The sequence below is a fragment of the Coenobita brevimanus genome, chromosome 6, assembly GCF_032717465.1.
Source record: "Coenobita brevimanus isolate Jiangsu-jjx chromosome 6, ASM3271746v2, whole genome shotgun sequence".
In the NCBI taxonomy this organism is placed as follows: Eukaryota; Metazoa; Arthropoda; class Malacostraca; order Decapoda; family Coenobitidae; genus Coenobita; species Coenobita brevimanus.
In genome coordinates, this window is record NC_136959.1 from 55,528,391 (window position 1) to 55,546,064 (window position 17,674).

The window sequence follows — 17,674 nt, forward strand, 5'->3', positions numbered from 1 at the left end:
CCGACCTTGAGATCTTAGAGCAGTTTAGTATTGCCTGGGGGTTGTGTAGTGTTTAATTAGGGATGGTGTGTTACTGCTGATGCGCGGCGTAACACATTTAGGTTAGCGGTGTTAGGAGTCATACATCACCATCATCATCATCACCATCAATCAGTCCAGTGCAGGATGAAGAGACACAGTGGTAAATATCAGAAAGGTTAAGCCACAGTTACGTTACGTCAGTAGTCCAGGTCCATGAAGTTGGGGTAAGGTGAGGAAATACGTGATTGGGTGTAGGGTTAGGTCAGTTCAGGTAGGTTAGGTTAGGTCCGTGATGCTTGGGTTAGGCGCTGACTGAATATTAATGATATCCTTTTCTTGTTATTCTTGCTGCCTGTAAACGACTTAGTCTATATTGATCCTAGGGGAGCCTTTAGAACTGTTAGGGTCTGATGAAATCCGCATTAACTTATATATTATGAGAAATTTCCCAGTTTGAATAAAGTCGCCAGGAGCTAGTAAGAATAAAACAAAGAATACATCATCAGACAGAAGGGGTTTAACACAGCATGCACAAATCTACACAACTTGAATAAATGATTGCCCCACAATTTTTCCCTCCTTTCTAAGTAATATTCTCAGCATACACACAAACCACCTTCTTTCCTCTTCTGTTCGCAGCCTACAGACACACCGCTCTTACCCCTCGTCTCTTTAATGCTTGTAGCTCAAAGAGAATTTATATAGTGATTCGGTAAAGAGTGAGGGATGGACGGGTATCAGAGAGATTGGTGAAAGTGTGTTGAATCCTGGAGAGGCGAGGAGTGTGTGTGTGTGTGTGTGTGTGTGTGTGTGTGTGTGTGTGTGTGTGAGTGGGCAGGGACCTAACAATACTGAGGCAAGCATTCAGTGCCCCTCTGTAATGTAGCGCTGCAGAGAGAGAGAGAGAGAGAGAGAGAGAATCACACTCTTAGGATCATTCCTAGGTGATCCTGCACTGATACAAATGGAACTGCTTATCCATTACAAAGATTTAGTAATGTGTTGACAAGGTAGACGGCAATCACTCGTACAGGAAAATCAGAAAGAACACCGTGCATAACTGAAAAGCCTGATTTTTTTGGGGGGAGGGGGGTCCGGAAAAGTAATCATATACACTTTACAGAAAGCTAGTGAGTTATTGATTAAGTTAATATTACTCATCATGCATATGCTCAGCCTGTTTAGATGATGTCATTATGTAGTTATTTATATTTTATGCATGAGCTGTTAGTGAAAGAAAAGAAGGAAAAAGACTGGTATAGGACAGTTGATTCATGTGCTACGGGCAGATCGTGCAATCAGGCATTTCCAAAAGTTACATTAGGGTGATTTAGGTTAAGGCCAGGAAACCATGGCAATTTCTGGTCATTTCCATTTTTTCCTAGAACTCGTTGTGGGCTTTTTTCTCTTCGCTCACTGGTCGAATTAGTGTCGGTCATTATAAACATGTTACCAGTTCTAACTTAACAAGACTTGCCCCCCCCCCCCAATGAATGGTGTCAGAATCTACTTGGCATGTAGACAGAACCATGCCGCATCATTTTATATCCTAAGCGCAGTCCAATAAACTTTATGATGCATTCAACACCAAAAGTAGGGCTTGAAAGTGCTTACGTAAATCCTGCTCAGATACCTCGTCCTGGGCATGTGTTCTCAGAAATCGCAACATATAAAGTCAGTCCAGAAGATTTAGTTTATGTGCCGTATGGTATTATTTAGTGCTTTAAATAATTACGTTCACTGTCTTTGTTAATCCATTTGTTGCCAGGCGATGACTTAGCCTTCTCCTAAACATGCCTGTGGTGGTGCTTGTACAAGAAACTGCCCTAATTTGTTCCACTTATGTAAAATATAATCGGTAAAGTAATTCTTGGTGTCTTTTAAATTATTTGGTCTCCTGAAGCCGTGTTCACAGGGGAATATTTTCGAGCCATAACATTCCAAAGGGCAATAATAACAGCAGAGAAATTCATAGGTGGTCACACGAGCCGGTCTGTCACACCGAGGGAAAAAAAAACAAAGTGAGTGTTGCCATGCAAGTGAGGCAAATTATCATCTTACCGATACATACATGAGTATAGCAATAAAAACAGTGAAGATAAACTCCAACGGGGATGCTGCTACTCTGGCCATGTTGATGACTATAATACAGAGGCGGACTACTACTTCGAAAACGTTTGTGGACTCGCAGGTACCTTGCTAGAAGGGAGAGTGAGAGCATTTATTATATACTGGTCAGAGCTTAATTTGGAACCATGCGGCAGTGTATATGATTCGGCAGACCACAATATCCACGTCTGTTTTTATTTTACTGAGAAGGAGGATATCGACGTGACCAAGTCCTTAGCCTTGAGTGGGCGGCGGACGTGGTGGTAAACAAAAGCTGGTCAAACCAACAGCAGCTATATACTATACCTGTCCTTTTAAAATTACTTGAATATTTGATCTGTAATAATACTAATATATAATGTGACGAAAAAGTTAAAAAAAGAGCATTACAAGTAGTATAACTTATATTAGCATGCATTTGACTTCATTGCTGGAAATCTTTCATGTTCAGGCGGACACAACCATCTCAGAATCTTCGCTAAATAACTGCCCACGAAAACTTCAGGATGTTATATCGATGAGAACAGCAATTCCTGGAGTAAGAATTTCTCGAGAATGTCCCTTGTGATCACAGATTAAGTTTAATTCATTGCTAAGGACAGGAAGTGGTAGTTCATGAATAAAATAATTTTGTATATGAACGTTGAAAACCTACTCTGGCAGTTAGAAGCAGTCGACAAATAGACAGATAGATAGACAGATAGTGAGAAGAGAGAGAGAGAGAGAGAGAGAATGTTATCAAAAGGGAATTATGCAAAGCACGAAGTGAGAGAAACACAAAAAGAGAAAGAAGGATTAAACTAGACAGGGAGGGGAGGAGTAAGAAAAAGACGGGAGGGAGGCAGGGGAGGGGAAGAGGCAAGATGGCTTCAGAGAACAGGATGGGTGAGGTGAAGGAAAAGCAGTGAACAGGAGGGACAGGGAGGAAGGGAGAGAACAGTAGAAAAGAAGGAGGCAAAGGAAGGGAGAGAAAGTGAGGCAGAGAAGGAGGGAGAGAAAGAAAGAGAGGCAGGGAAGGGAGTGGCAGGGAGGTAAGGAAGGTGAAGGGAAGATGGGAGAGAGATTTTATGGAAGGAGAACGATGATTAAAAGGGACTAAGGAATATGAGAGAGAGAGAGAGAGTGAGAGTGTCCTGAAGCCATTATAATTTTTGCTGTGGCATTCAGTGATCCAATGCTTGAATCCGTATTATTTTTCTTAACGGGATACCTCTGCCTGGAGTTGTTGATAGGTACGTGTTCAATCCCCCCCCCCTCCCGTGTGTGTGTGTGTGTGTGTGTGCATGCTTGCGTGCTTAGCGTCCATCCCTCGCTTATTTACTTATGCACTCACATCATCCATCCACCCTTTTTTGACCCACTCTTTCTCCAGTCCTCAAATTCACTCGTGTAATGTGTAAACCCATTTCACCACCCTATTTACATCACTCTTACTTATTGTTTTTTTATTGATCATGCTATTATAATTGCCAGGTATAGTCAAACACCTGGCTCCATTTGCTCTGTTAAAATATTCTGGTACTATTTAATCACATGTACTGCATTCACAGGTTAGAATAATGTCAGTGGGATTGGATGCTTCATTTTTAAGAGGCATTGAGGCCGAGGAAAACGGATTGTGTCTGTTTTTTTTTTTTTTTCCACATCTTTTCTTGTTCTTTTATTTATTCCCTCTTTGTGTTAGATTTTTATTAGCCCCGTTTTTGTGTCTTGTTTATCGTTATTAACCCTCCTTACTTCGTGTTTGCTGTATGGTCATTTACCACCTTCTTTTTATATCTTAGTCTTCCTGTCATTCCACGACTTTTACCATAAGGGAGACTTTTCCAGCTGGAGGGATTAGCTCCGTACCATTAATTCAACCCATAACTACTCGGAACTATTCCTGAGTTGAAGAAAATTCTCTGGTTATCGTTTTATAAAAAAAAAAAAAAAAAAAAAAATATATATATATATATATATATATATATAAATAAGTCGGCACCGTACGCCGTATCATATCTTTTTCTGGGATTTTTAAAAATAAAGCGCTGAAATAATAACGGATGATAATAATCGGATTTCGTCACCTATTAAAGTTTTATTTTCATAGATTACTTTCCATTGTTTGAGAACGCAGCTTATAGTACCTTCATGCTATCTCCAGAAAGTTTGATTCTCCTTAGGGTAGACCTGAAACTAAAAGGGTTCCATGTAACTCACTTATATTGAATGAAATCTGTTAGAAAAATATAATAGAAACATCATCTTGCCTAAGGTCCAGTTCAGTATATATATATATATATATATATATATATATATAGAGAGAGAGAGAGAGAGAGAGAGAGAGAGAGAGAGAGAGATAACGACCAGACGCGAAGGAAATATGAGGTGTTAAATTCTAAAGATAATAAATTGTGGTCTCTCTCTCTCTCTCTCTCTCTCATTCTTCCCCACCCTTTCTCCCTTTCACTAAGCGGATCAATCGAGGCAAAGCAATATGTGAAAGAGAACAGGGAACAAGGAAATCGCGGAGAACACAGAATAACAGGAAGCAGGAAGAAAACAGAACATAAATTAGGATAGATAACAAGGAAATAGAGTATAAGAGAGAAGAGAGGAACACTGGATACGAGAGATGTTATGAGAGAACAAGAGAGGAGATGGCAAGAAGAGAGAACAAAGCGAGACACAGGAGAACAAGGAAGGGTAGATGAGAGATACAGTACATGAACAGGACATAACACTAAAGAGGAGATTACAAGAGAGCAGAGAACAAAGGAAAATAACACAGAACAGGAGAGAACAAGAAGACAGAGGAGGATAGAAGAACAGACTAGAACAGAGAAAACGGGATATAACAAGAAAACAGAACAAAAGCAGAGAACAGACGAAGACAGAGGATAACAAGACAGGTAAGGGAGCAGGAGAGAACGAGAGAGAGAGAGAGAGAGAGAGAACGGCAGGATGTCATGGCCCTACAGGATATAGGAGCCAGGGCCTGTCCTCGTTCTCTTGTTCTTCTCTTGTTCTCTTTTATTCTTCATGCCGCTTTCTCACCCCCCCCCAAACATACCTCTCTCTCTCTCTCTCTCTCTCTCTCTCTCTCTCTCTCTCACTTTTTAGCTTCCGCTTTCTCCCTTTCGCTGTTTCCTGATTTGCATTTATTTCGCGACACTTTGAGCCAAGAGCTACTTAGCGAAGATGGGAAGTGAGATAATGGGGGGAATGTGCGTGAGTGTGTGTGTGTGTGTGTGTGTGTGAGAGAGAGAGAGAGAGAGAGAGAGAGTAGGAAGGATTGAAATTTGCAAAGAAGAAAGAGAGAAGAAGAAGGAAAGACGAGAGAAGAGAAACAAGTATGAAGGAAGGAATTAAAGGAAGAAAATAATGAAGGAAGGAAGGAAAATGTGACAATATAGGTAAAGGAATCAAAGGAAAAATAATAAAACCCACGACAGAAAATAAAGTACAATAGGGCGAACCAAACACAACCAGCGGAGGACGAAAATAAAAGACAGTAGCCAGAAAGAAAAGAAAAATGGTGCAGAGTAGAAGGCTCCGTGTCCAAAGGTTTCAGTTACCATGTTTTTATAATGCTCGCGGTGTTTTCTGTACTGCCTTTTGTATTCTGTCCTGTATTCCCTTCCTGTGACCAATTTCAGTGATGTGTTTTCTTTGAGCCACTTTAGGTATCTGTGGTTGTCTGATAATAGCCTGAAAGAGCACTGAAATGTTACTTAAAAATGTTTAACACTTTACGCTTTTCCATGACAAGTGTACAGAAGATAAGTGCTCATAAAACACATGCTCACAGCACCGGTGGTCATAAGATATATGTTCACAAGGCAGATGCTCATAAAATATATGGCTAGGACAAATGCGAGCGGGAACGGATGCTCACACCTCACAAGGCCATTACCACAGGACATTTGTTCGCAGAGCATGTTCTCAAAAGACAGATGTTCGTACATGTCAACAAGGCCAGTACTTACAAAACAGATGCTCACAAGATATGGATGCTAAAGATATGCTCACAAATTATCCTCGTAACACATGCTCACAAGACCAGTTCTTACAAAACCACTGCTCACAAAAACCATTGCCCACAGGACAAATGCTCACAAGACAGATCCTCACATTATTAAAAAAAAATAAAAAAATAAAAATAAACGCTTACAGTTTAGCATATTTGGTCGTAACCTTGGGACCCTTCACCCAAACTCTGACATCCCTCTGCCCTGGTCCTGGCATATCTTTTGTACTAAACTTTGGCATCCTTTAACTTTATCCTTGACAGTCTTCAGTCTGGACCTTGGCATTCTTCAGCCAAACCTTGGCATCCTTTAGCCCTAACCTTGACGTCCTTCAGCCCTAACCTTGGCATCCTTGAGCCCTAACCTTGACGTCTTTCAGCCCTAACCTTGGCATCCTTTCATCCTAATGTTGTCATCCTTTGGCCCTTATCTTGGCATCCTTTGGTCTTAACTTTGGCATCCTTTGGCCCTAACCTTGGCATCCTTTTGCCCTAACCTTGGCATCCTCTGGCCCTAACCTTGGCATCCTTTTGCCCTAACCTTGGCATCCTCTGGCCCTAACCTTGGCATCCTTTTGCCCTAACCTTGGCATCTTCTGAAGCCAACCTGGCATCCTCTGGCCTTTACCTTGACATCCTTTGGCCTTAACCTGGGCTTCCTCTGACCCTAACCTTGGCATCCTCTGGCCGTAACCTTGGCATCCATTGGCAATAACCATGGCATCCATTGGCAATAACCATGGCATCCTCTGACCCTAACCTTGGCATCCATTGGCAATAACCATGGCATCCTCTGACCCTAACCTTGGCATCCTTTGGCCCTAACCTGGCATCTTCTGAAGCCAACCTGGCATTCTCTGGCCTTAACCTTGACATCCTCTGGCCCTAACTTTGGCATCCTTTGGCCTTAACTTTGGCATCCTCTGGCCGTAACCTTGGCATCCATTGGCAATAACCTTGGCATCCTCTGACCCTAACCTTGGCACCTTCGGCCTAATCTTGGCATCGTTTGGCCGTAACCTTGGCATCCTTTGGTCCTATCGTTTGTTTCTTTCAAGGGGATGTCTTGGGAGATTACTCAGACCAATCTGACAGCAGTTAATCTAAACGTGACAGCCGCATCCTTCGGTCCTAACCAGAAGTAAATAATTTCAGCAGCTTTCACTCCTGATTTGTGTCCCTCTAGCATCGTCCACACTGCACAGCTGTTGGTTGTTCATGCAGTGCTTTCTTTACTCCCAGTGGAATAATAAACGATGGCCTAACAGACGACTAGAGTAATAAAATAAAAGTCAAGGTGGATGTTTCCTGATAAATATACTGGTTTGGAACTCAGGCTCTTCCCTCATCCACCTTGTCCTCTAAGTAAACCTTTTCAGCCTGAGGATATATGACTTCCTTTATTCTTCCTACCTTCAGACTGTTCCATTCAGCTCAGGCGAGACATATGGAGCTGGAGGGGTAAGATATTTCCTACAGTAACCCCTCCACTACGAGATGCTGCCTGAGGTGAATCGTGTGGTGGTGGTGTACTTAAAATGAATAAGATGCCATTGGATTGAAGGGATTGTGTTCATTTTTCACTATGCGTGGAAAAATGGGATGCGTAATTACCTCTCTTGATTCCCTGTTCTGAAGGATGGTCATGAAGGGGTTAGAAAAATTATTAACCAAGAGGAGGTGAGTTGGGTTCCAGGTTTGGGTAGGGATCAGTTTAAAACCAGGATCTCTCTCTCTCTCTCTCTCTCTCTCTCTCTCTCTCTCTCTCTCTCTCTCTCTCGCACGCACGCACGCACACAAGCACACCCACACACACACACACACACACACACACACACACACACACACACACACACACACACACACACACACACACACACACACACACACACACACACCGTTTTGGCTGAAAATTAAGATCTTATTTTTCCCCGTTTATGCAGACCTCTTTTCTTCAGTTCACAAAAACACGGCATCCAGAGGGTCAATACATTAGTGCTGTATTCCTGCTCAGTACTGAAGAATTTTGATAATCTAAATGTCAAATCCCATATATTTACGTGTTAGATCTAATTCTGGCATATGCATGATGGTTTATAGTTTCAAAGAGTGTCCAAGATGGCTGCCGGAAAAAAAAAAAAAATCAGGGTATATTTAAATGCCGTTTGTATGGGTGAAGTTAGTCATATAAATATCATATTCAGTATTTTGAGAGAGCTAACAAGGAGATTCTAATATGTATGATTCCGTAAAATGTACAGTGTTGCATAAATGAATGTGTTGTGCGGTATGAAATATCAGTGTCAGGCATAACAAATACCAAGAGTAGTTGCTGAAATGTTGGATTTCTGGTAAGCAGCAGTATATTCAGTCTCCTGAATGAATGTTATGGATACAGTTACTACTTTCATAATTCTCAGCACGATCTTGTACAGCAGCTTTGACAGTACATGGCTCGTAAAAATTCTTACCACTGCATTTACAATACAGTTTAGTACACGCAGGATATTTTCTTGGCAGGTGGACACCCACGCTTGTAATCATTGTAGTAATTGTGGTGCAATGCTGAGCAAAGTCACGTCCATAGTGAATCCTTCGTGGAATGGGATAAGCGTGTTTAGGTCATCTCATCACCCGAGTCTTCACATTTCCGGTATTGCCACATCATTACAAAGATTTCTCGCCCCAAAAGCATGACTAGAGATGTGTATTCCACGTTCGCCTTCAATGTTTCACTTGTACGAGGCAAGGATTTCAACTTCGACATAACTTTGCCATTTCTTCACCCTGTTTCTTGATCCAGACCTTATGTTAGACAGCAAGATCAACTCCATTGTATATTGCAGCAAAGCATGTTGCTTTTCCAACTTTCAGCACTGGCATTTGTGTATACTGGTGTTTGTAAAGGAGTTTTCCTTGCTTTACCTTCCGTATCTTCGCATTTCCCACACCAGGGTACGTAGTTTTGTGTCACAGCCTGTCAGTGCTCACCCAGCAAATATTTCATAGTTGATTTTTGTTTCACAGTAGACTCGCAGACATGAAGAGAGTGCCATTGTAGATGGGTGGCTGGTTGGTTGCATTGAAAGTGTAACAGACAGCTGCAGTACAGCACGTTAATGTATTAATAGTGGACTGCCATCACATCAGCATCATTACATACAGCAGAAATACGTGATGCTGTTCGTGGGATTGTGCTAACCTCATTACTTCTCGAGTATGATAACGTTTGCATACTTAGGCATGGTCATCGTATCATGCCGCTAGTAGCAGTTCCTATGTGTGTACTTCCGTTAGCTCTAGCTCTTGTCCAGCCGCAGGAAGTTTGTATGTGGTAATCTGTTTATCATGAGCTCCACCCACGAGTTCCGTACATATGAATTTGATGAGTTGTTCTCTGTCACATTTACTCTTTATTTCGGCATAGCATTGGTTACCCTCATCTTACAGTATTTACTGGCACTTGTACGTGACGATCTTGTAACACTTCTGATATTTTTGAAGTAGCCATCAGGAAGGATAAACACACAAGGCACAACATGTTATGTACACCCAGCTCAGAATTGTTGACAAAGGAATTCACGTTGCCCTGCGATGACCACTGAACCACCCACAGCAAGCCACAGCCATCACTGACTTTTGGACATACTGTGGGTAGCACAGAGGATATAGGTTTTCCTTAGTTATACATTTTCCATCTTACACCCATAATTTGTTTTGTATGTTATTTATACCTGTAATATCTAGAAAATGTGCATCAGTAACATACAAGAGGATTATTGAAGGGTCTCGTGAAAAATAAATGAAAGAAAAAGAATGAATGTATATCGCTGATACTGTAATATCAGGTTTGAAATATTTGACTGAATTCCTCTTGAAGGCTCAGTTCAGGAAGTGACTGAATATTCTGCTGCTGACTTATCAGAAATCAGACGTAAAAAAAATGTATTATATGTGTGGTGTCTGAATATAATGTTTAAAATTGCACAAAACATATAATACCACAATGATCTGTACAGGTTATTGCACCATATATTTTTGAAATTTCTGTGGACGGGTTTATAACAATAATAATAATAATAATAATAATAATAATAATAGCAACAGCCCAGCAACAACTTAATAATAACAACAGTAACAGCAACGAAGATACATCAATGACCATACGTACAGCAATAACAACAACAACATTACTTGAGAGAGAGGGGGGAGGGGGGAATGCACAAGGTAATTAAACTAACATGATCAACAGTGTGAGAGAAAAACACGTACAATGACAGACCCAAAAAAAAAAAAAAAAAAAAAAAAAAAAAAACAGTAAAAAAATACAAAAATATATGCACTTTTCGTATCACATACTGTATATATATATATATATATATATATATATATATATATATATATATATATATATATATTATATATATTTTATTTACACTGACCTCATTATGCCAACAGACGCGTGGGCTGTGTCACTACAATGGCCAAGTTCTGCATTTTTTATTTTTTTTTTTTTTTACCTCCTTCAAGAGACTACCAAACAGGAATGAAAAAAAAAATCACGAGGAGAGAGTTAGTCAAAGGAGGAGTTTCGAAGTTTGGAGGATCTTTTTTTTTAATTATTGTTATTATTTACTTTATTTTTCGTATCGTCAGTTTGTTCTTGATCTGATTAAAGTGATTGGGATGTTCAGTGATTAAATAATTCTTGGACCTGATGCAGTTGGGATTTTCTGTATATTTCACTTGGTTCGTGTGTGGAGGGGTGGGGGTTGAGTGTGTGTGTGTGTGTGTGTGTGTGTGTGTGTGAGGTGTGTGTATTTACCTATTTGCCTATTTGTAGTATACAGGAATTGAGCAATGCTCGTGTTGTCCTGTCTCCATATCCACATTTATCAAGTCTACCTTTACACACATGAATGTTTTTCTCATGCACCACCTCTTTGTCTAAGTCGTTCCAAATATTTAAGAATATACCTAATTGTGATATACACGGAATGTACTATGCTCGTGGGTTTCCGTCGCTGTTTCTCAATAAGTCGAATTTAACTTTAAACTCGTTTAAGTTTTTAGACTGGACGATCTCTTTGTCCAGGCTATTCCATAAGTCTATACTTCTGTAAGGAAAGCTATATTTCTTGATATCCTTCAAGCAGCTTGACTTTTTCAATTTCATTCCATATCCTCTTGTTGCTCTCTTATCCCATACAAACAGATCTTCTTTGTCAATTTTATCTACTCCCACCATGGTCCTGAACACCGCAATCATGTCTCCCCTCTTTCTCCTTTCCTCTAACGAAGGCAAATCCAGTTTTTCCAGCCTCTCTCTGTATGACAGGTCTGTCAGACTGGGGACCATCTTGGTTGCTGTTCTTTGTATTCTCTCAATCTTGTTTATATCTTTCTTTTTGTGTGGGCACCACACTACCGCTGCATATTCTAACCTGGGGCGGATCATGGCCACTATCAATTTTTTCATCATTTCCTCATCCATATAATGAAATGCTACTCTTATGTTAGTCAAGAGCTTATAAGTCTCTCCAACTATCTTGTTAATGTGCTTTTCTGGTGACAAACTATCTTGGACCAGCACTCCCAAATCTTTCTCTTCTCTCCTTTTTGTGATTAATTCATTACCTAAAAAATAATTCAGTGATGGTCTCCTGGTACTTTTACCCATTTCCAATATTTTACATTTCTTTACATTAAATTTCATTTCCCACGTCTGGCTCCAATTGTGTATCCTATCCAAATCCTCCTGGAGTATTTTACAATCCTCCTCAACCTCTATCTTCCTCAAGATCTTTACATCATCAGCAAACAGACTCGCATAACTGTTCACTCCATCTACCATATCATTTACGTAAATCAGGAACATTACTGGCGCCAACACTGAGCCTTGAGGGACTCCACCTGTTACTTCCCTCCATCCAGACATCTTTTCCTTTATTACTGTCCTCATTTGTCTGTCTCTCAAAAAGTCTTTCATCCATTCCAGAAGTTTCCCCTTTAGTCCTCCTATATATTCTAGTTTCCACATTAGTCTCTTATGAGGTACCTTGTCAAAGGCCTTCTCTAAGTCTAAGTACACACAATCCACCCAACCATCTCTCTCCTGTACCACATCAATCGCTCTTGAGTAAAAGCTCAACAAGTTTGAAACACATGACCTTCCACTTCTGAATCTAAACTGACATTCAGCCAAAATATTCATCTCTTCCAGATATTTTATCCATCTGTCTTTCAGGATTCTCTCACACAATTTTGCGACCATGCTGGTTAGAGACACTGGTCTATAATTCAGGGGTTCTTCCTTGTTTCCTCCCTTGTAAATTGGTACCACATTTGCCCTCTTCCATTCTTTTGGCACTTTCCCCTCTTCCAGTGAGCATACAATTAAGCTGTGAATTTTATCCGCCAGTTGTTCTCTGCATTCCTTCAGTACCCAATTAGAAATTCCATCAGGTCCTGGGGCTTTCCTTACATCTTGAGTTTCCAGTAATTTATACACTTCCTGCACCTCCACTTTTATATCTTTCATCACCGGAACATTTCTAATCACTCCCTCCCCTTCCACAAGCTCCTTTTCTTTAGTGAAAACTGACTGGAAACGTTTGTTCATTATTTCTGCTTGCATTGCCGCATCCTGAAAGACCTCTCCATCTACTTTCAGCTTGGTGATTCCTTCCTTTTGTTTCAGTTTGCCATTAACAAATCTATAAAACAGTTTGGGTTCATCCTTGCATTTGTCAATTATACCTTTTTCAAAATTCCTTTCTTCTTCCCTACGTATTCTTGTGTATTCGTTTCTTGTTCTTTTATATTCTTCCTTTGTTCTGTCGTTACCTCTCTTTCTCCAATTGTTCCACGCCTTATCTCTCTCTTTTTTGGCTATCATACACCTTCTGTTAAACCACTCCTTTTTCCTGTTTTCTTTCCCTCTTACTCTTGGTACAAATTTTTCCACTCCCAAATTATAGAGGTCTAGAAAGATATCCCACTTCCTCTGTATCTCTCTTGTTTCTCTGAATTTTCTCCAATCCGCATTTTCAAAAAGTTTCTCAATCCTGTAAAATTTGCTTTGCCAAAGTTGTATCTTCCCTGTCTATGAAGCTCGTCTCTTGGCTCGACGTTTCCTATTAACATCTGGAACTCAGTGACCACGTGATCACTTTTTCCCAAAGGACAGAGATATTCCAATGATTCTATTACATTGGGTTCTTTGGTGAACAGTAAATCTAACCTTGCTGGTGTGTCCTCACCTCGAAACCGTGTCTCTTCTTTGACCCACTGCGTCATCACATTATTCATTATTATATTTAATAACATAGTGCCCCACGAATCCTCGCCGCCTCCCGAGTACCATTCCTCCCATTTCACCTCTTTACAATTAAAGTCACCCACCAAAATTATATTATTGCTTTTCTCAATTATTTTTTGCAAGTAGCTAGCCATATCTGACAACATCTCATGGTATTCGTCATCCTTCCATGCTCTCGTCTTTGGGGGAACATACACTACCGCCATATCTCTCTTAACATTCTCTCCAGTTTCTAATTTCATATATATCACTTCAGCCCTGCCTTCTCCCATTTCCACAGTATCTACATTTATGTTGTTCTTCACTGCTATCATCACTCCTCCATTTTTTTCTTTTCTGTCTTTTCTCCACAGTTTGTATTTACCATCTCCCAAATGAACATCAATATCTTCTCTTAATTTGGTCTCTACAAAGCACATGACATCAGGTTCATGTTCTCTCAAGAAATCATTAATTTCGATCCTTGTCGATATGAAACCATCAACATTAGTATATATCACCTTCAAATTATTTTTGACATTATTAATACCCTCTTCTCTCCTACTCTCTGTCCGTACCACTTCCTCAACTTCTGATCTTTCACAACCATCCCCCCTAGTTTCCTTCACTTCTATTTCCTTAAATACCATTTCCTTACTTTCATATCCAATACTCTCCAAAAAAAGTATTACGTTCTTCCTCTGTCCTCTTATCATTTTTTTCCTTTACTTCTTCCTTTAATGATTTTAAAACTTCTCTTTCTTCTTCATTCAGATCTTTTCTTATTATAATATTTTCCATCCCCGCCTCTTTGCTTAATTTCCAGGTCACTTTAAGTATCTCATTTATTACACTTTCTGATGTAAACTTGACTCTCATTGGTCTTGTTTCCCCTTTCTTATAAGGCCCCATCCTCCTTACTTCCTCAATTTCTTTTACCCACTTGTCTCCTTCGGGGTCAGTCTTGCCTAATATTCCTCTCACCATGTTCGTGTCTCTCTCGAGTCTTGCGAACCTAACCTTTTCTTCCTCTTCCCTGTTTCCAAATACTACCACACATCTGTTCCTTTCTACAGTTTCTCTCACTATTTTCTCTTTTTTCTTCAGTATTTTCACTACATTTTCTTCCATTTCTTTCTTGTTCATTTCCCTTTCTTCCTGGATGATCTCTCTTAAGCTGACCACTTCTTTCTGTTCTTCTTCTACGTGTGCCCACTTTGCCTTATGTTCTTCTAATACATTACTCACCTTCTCCGTTTTATTAGTACTCTCTTCAAGTTTCCTCCTCAGTTCAACATTTTCCCTCTTCAAATTCCTTATCTCTTCATTGGCTGTTTCGTTGGACTGGATTAGACTCTGAATGGTGGTTTCCGTATTTCCTGACACATCCTTTATCACTAGATTCTCTACTTTTTTTTCGAGTTCACTAATCCTCATAATTAATGTTTTCACCAGGTCCATGACATTAGTATTAGCATCAAATCCTTGAAATTCCATTCCCTCATTGTTTACATTTTCGGCCATGTTTAATGTAAAGTACCTAAACAGCTGTTACCGAATAAGCCACAAACATTCATGTATACTATTGCCAACAAATCTTTACATTTTGGTAGTCTACTAACTTTCATTATTTTAAATTTAAAGAAAGACCCTAGGAGACAGGACAGACAAAATTCCTGAAACTACTCAAGGTTAGGAGCGATGCCTGGGACGTCCGCTCTCTCCGGCTGTTCGTGTGTGTGTGTGTGTGTGTGTGTGTGTGTGTGTGTGTGTGTGTGTGTGTGTGTGTGTGTGTGTTATATTTACGCCTTTCATTCTCGCCGAAAACAAGAAAAAGAACCCTCATGAACACACATTCACTCTCATCTGCCGTATCGAATGTCCTACAATAAAAGGAGGTTGAAACGTCCACAGCCAGGCCCGACAATTACTCTGCGGTTTACCCCGATCGCATCCCTTGCCAGTTATTACTTATTGACACTTTTATCATCCCTCTTTGTGTCTTCGCATTCCAGTCTCCAAAATTAATGCCTTCCCTACGATGACCTATTTTTTTACCACTGTTCTTCCTACATACTGACGATTTTCTTCAGTCAGGGGAGGACATGAAGGGTGTATCTAACCCCTCGAGGTCGATTAGTCTCTCCAGAGCTGAATGAAATCGTCTGAAGGCAGCTGGAGTAAAATAAAAACTGCTATTAGATTGAAAAGGTTAATACACTCTTGTGGACGCTAAAGCCTCTTTGATTAAGGTTCATTTACACCATCCTTTTCCATCCTCTTTTAGATTTTTTTTCCTCTCATTCCTTCTATTGATCCTTCTTCTTCTCATTTCCGTTTCTTTCCGTCTGTATACCTCGGTCTGTTATTCCATCCATTCTGTTCATTCGATCCGTAGCACATCAGTACACCCTGGGCAGCCTTTCCATCATTCCACACTCTGGCTTACTGTACTCCGTCTCGTTCAGTCAAATTATTTCACCTCACGTATGCACCGTTAGACTTTTCATTTCCGGCATTTCCACTCATTTTCAGTCCCTAACATTCATTTCCAACACGTTGTATCGATAAACCACAGTCCGCACCACAATGCCTTCATACATACTTATTTTCGCGTACATAAACACTGTTCATTCCTCCCACACACTCCTTAGTGCCCATAATGTGTATGTCCAAGTTTCCACTCTGTTCGTCCTTGAGTTAAAATGAGATAGATATAGACAGATAGATAAATAGGTAGGTAGATAGTTAGATAAATAAATTCACATAGTCCAGATCTTCACTGTTTGGCACGTCATAATGAATTAGATATATATACTGTACTAGCATTTTTTCAGGGGTGGTATCTTAGGTGGCTAATAAGATTTAAGATTATGTGAGAAAGGTAGTTGACCTGATTAACGTGGTTTGAAGTGGGCTTTGTGTGTGTGTGTGTGTGTGTGTGTGTGTGTGTGTGTGTGTGTGTGTGTGTGTGTGTGACCTATTTTGTTCTTACCTCATTGTATCTTTATGGGAATGAGTCAAGCTCGTACTGCCCCGTGTATTAAACCATTTATATCGTACATATACTTAAACGTATGAATAGTTTTGGCATACAGTATTTCATTCGGTAGTGCATTCCACTGATCAGTTGCCCTATTTGAGAAACTGAATTTCCTTAAATCTTTGTTACCTCTCATTTTATGCAGTTTTTTACAGTGTCCTCTTGCTGATGCTTCTCCATAGGTTATATACTCATTTATGTCTATTTGCTTTTTCCCTGAGATACATTTACTGAGCATGATCATGTCTCCTCTTTTCCTTCTTTCTTGTGTTGTTGATAGGTTCAGTTTTTCTAGACTTTCTTCATAGCTTAGATCCTTTAAGCTGGGTACTCATCTTGTAGCGGCCCTTTGTACTTTTTCAATCTTATCTATGTGTTTTTCTTTTTTAGGTGAAGATTCCAGACCACTGATGCATATTCCAGGGTTGGTCTGATGAATAATGTTATTATCTTTCTCGGCATGTCTTCAGTTTTATATGTGAATGCTGTTCTCATATCAACAAGCAGTGTGTGTGCTTGTTTCGTACCTTGTTATTTATGTGGTCAGCCGGAGATAGTCTGTTATTGATATAATCACTCCTAGGTCCTTCTCCCTTTCTGATATGTGTAGAGTTGAACTTCCTAGCGTATAATCCCAGTCTGGTCTTTTTCCACTTTTACCAAGCGTAATTACATGGTATTTGTCCACACTGAATTCCGTTTGCCCTCTGTTGCTCCATTCATGAAGTTTAATTCTTCTTGTAGCTGTCTGCAAGAGTTTTTGTAAGTATCCTTTGTATTTTTGCATCATCAGCAAACACATTAAGACAGCTTCTATTTCCAATGTTCCTGTCTATATCATTTACATATACTAAAAACATGATTTGTGCCAGCACTGAGCCCTGTGGAACTCCGCTTGTCATTTCCCTCCATGATGAGTAATTACCCCTTAGTACTGTTCTCATTTCCCCTTTTCTGAGAAAATCCTGCATCCAACAGAACAGATTACCTTGGGTTCCTCCTTGATGGTACAGATTCCATAAAAGTCTTTGGTGCGGTACTCTGTCAGGTGCTTTCTTAAAATCTAAATAGATACTGTCCACCCATTGCTCTCTTTTCTGAAGTGTTTCTACAACTCTGTCATAGTGGCTTAATAACTTTGTAACACATGATTTTCCTTTTCTAAACCGTAACTGTCTTTCTGTTATCA

General features: G+C 40.0%; 1 protein-coding gene across 1 annotated transcript in view; it reads right to left on the reverse strand.

Moving 5' to 3' along the window:
• Positions 1 to 6,870, reverse strand: part of LOC145401283 (growth hormone secretagogue receptor type 1-like) — a 174,147-nt gene extending 167,277 nt beyond the window's left edge. Inside the window, exon 1 of the mRNA XM_080273612.1 lies at positions 6,706 to 6,870. Coding sequence (XP_080129738.1) covers positions 6,706 to 6,870 — 165 coding nt within the window. The remainder of the gene's footprint in view (positions 1 to 6,705) is intronic.
• Between the last annotated feature and the right edge of the window lie 10,804 nt (positions 6,871 to 17,674).